We start from the raw sequence: 989 nt of genomic DNA, 5'->3' as shown, positions 1-989 counted from the left end.
ATATGTAACTATATATACACCTATACAATTCTATGTAACTCTATATAACCGTATATAACTCTATATAACCTTAAATAACTCTATATTACTCTATATAACTCTATATAACCTTATATAACTACATATAACTCTGTATACATACGTACATACATACCTACTTACATACATACACACTTACTTACGTACATACATTCACACATACATACATAAATATACAATTAATGGCTGAAAGATGAGCCCAATATAAATGACAGATTTGGATTTAATGTTACTTGCATTATTTAACTGTTTAATAACAATTTGGTTAGCTGTAAAACTTTTTAGATTTTATTTAAATAAGTAATTAATTTATAGGTTTATTTAATCATTCATTTATTCATTTGTCAATTGGTTCGTTCGTTTGTTCGTTCGTTCATTTGTATGTTTTTATGTGTTTATACTTCTTTAATGCAAATTACGAATTATTAACATAACGTTTCGTTTGATTTAAAAAGATAACTCTCACGAAATAAAGCCACAAGATGCCCTTGTCTCATCATTATAATCATCTGTATCATCACCACCATCATCATCTTAATTACGATGATGACGATGATGATGGTGACGATATACATCATCATCAGCATCAACAACAATATGAACAATACCTTCCTCATCATGACCACCGCCAGCAACAACAACAACAACATCAACAAGCACATCTTCAACATCATCAACAACTTTCAAGTATGTACTACACGGATCCATCACTAACTTCTTCCGGTATCCCATTTTATCTTCCTCCATCCGTCAACAATTTTAGCACCGGTAGACCTCCCTATCCTTATCCCTCTGCAGCTACATACGGTCCCTACAATTCCTCCCTCCAGGATCAGTATCCCGTCGGAGAGTTGAATATCAGTATGGCGGAAACGTCTGGATTATCTCTCAACTCCTCCATCACCACCACCACCACCAACAACAACAACAACATATACGATTCAATCTAT

General features: G+C 33.3%; 1 protein-coding gene across 1 annotated transcript in view; it reads left to right on the top strand.

The window, feature by feature from the left end:
• Positions 1-728: 728 nt before the first annotated feature.
• HELRODRAFT_163188 (hypothetical protein) overlaps positions 729-989 on the top strand; it is a gene marked incomplete at both ends in the record, with an annotated part of 5,727 nt that continues 5,466 nt past the window's right edge. The window contains one exon of the mRNA XM_009027137.1: positions 729-913. Within this exon, the coding sequence (XP_009025385.1) occupies positions 729-913 (185 nt within the window). The remainder of the gene's footprint in view (positions 914-989) is intronic.

Source organism: Helobdella robusta (genome assembly GCF_000326865.2).
Source record: "Helobdella robusta unplaced genomic scaffold HELROscaffold_5, whole genome shotgun sequence".
NCBI lineage: Eukaryota > Metazoa > Annelida > Clitellata > Rhynchobdellida > Glossiphoniidae > Helobdella > Helobdella robusta.
This window is presented reverse-complemented; position numbering and strand designations above follow the sequence as displayed.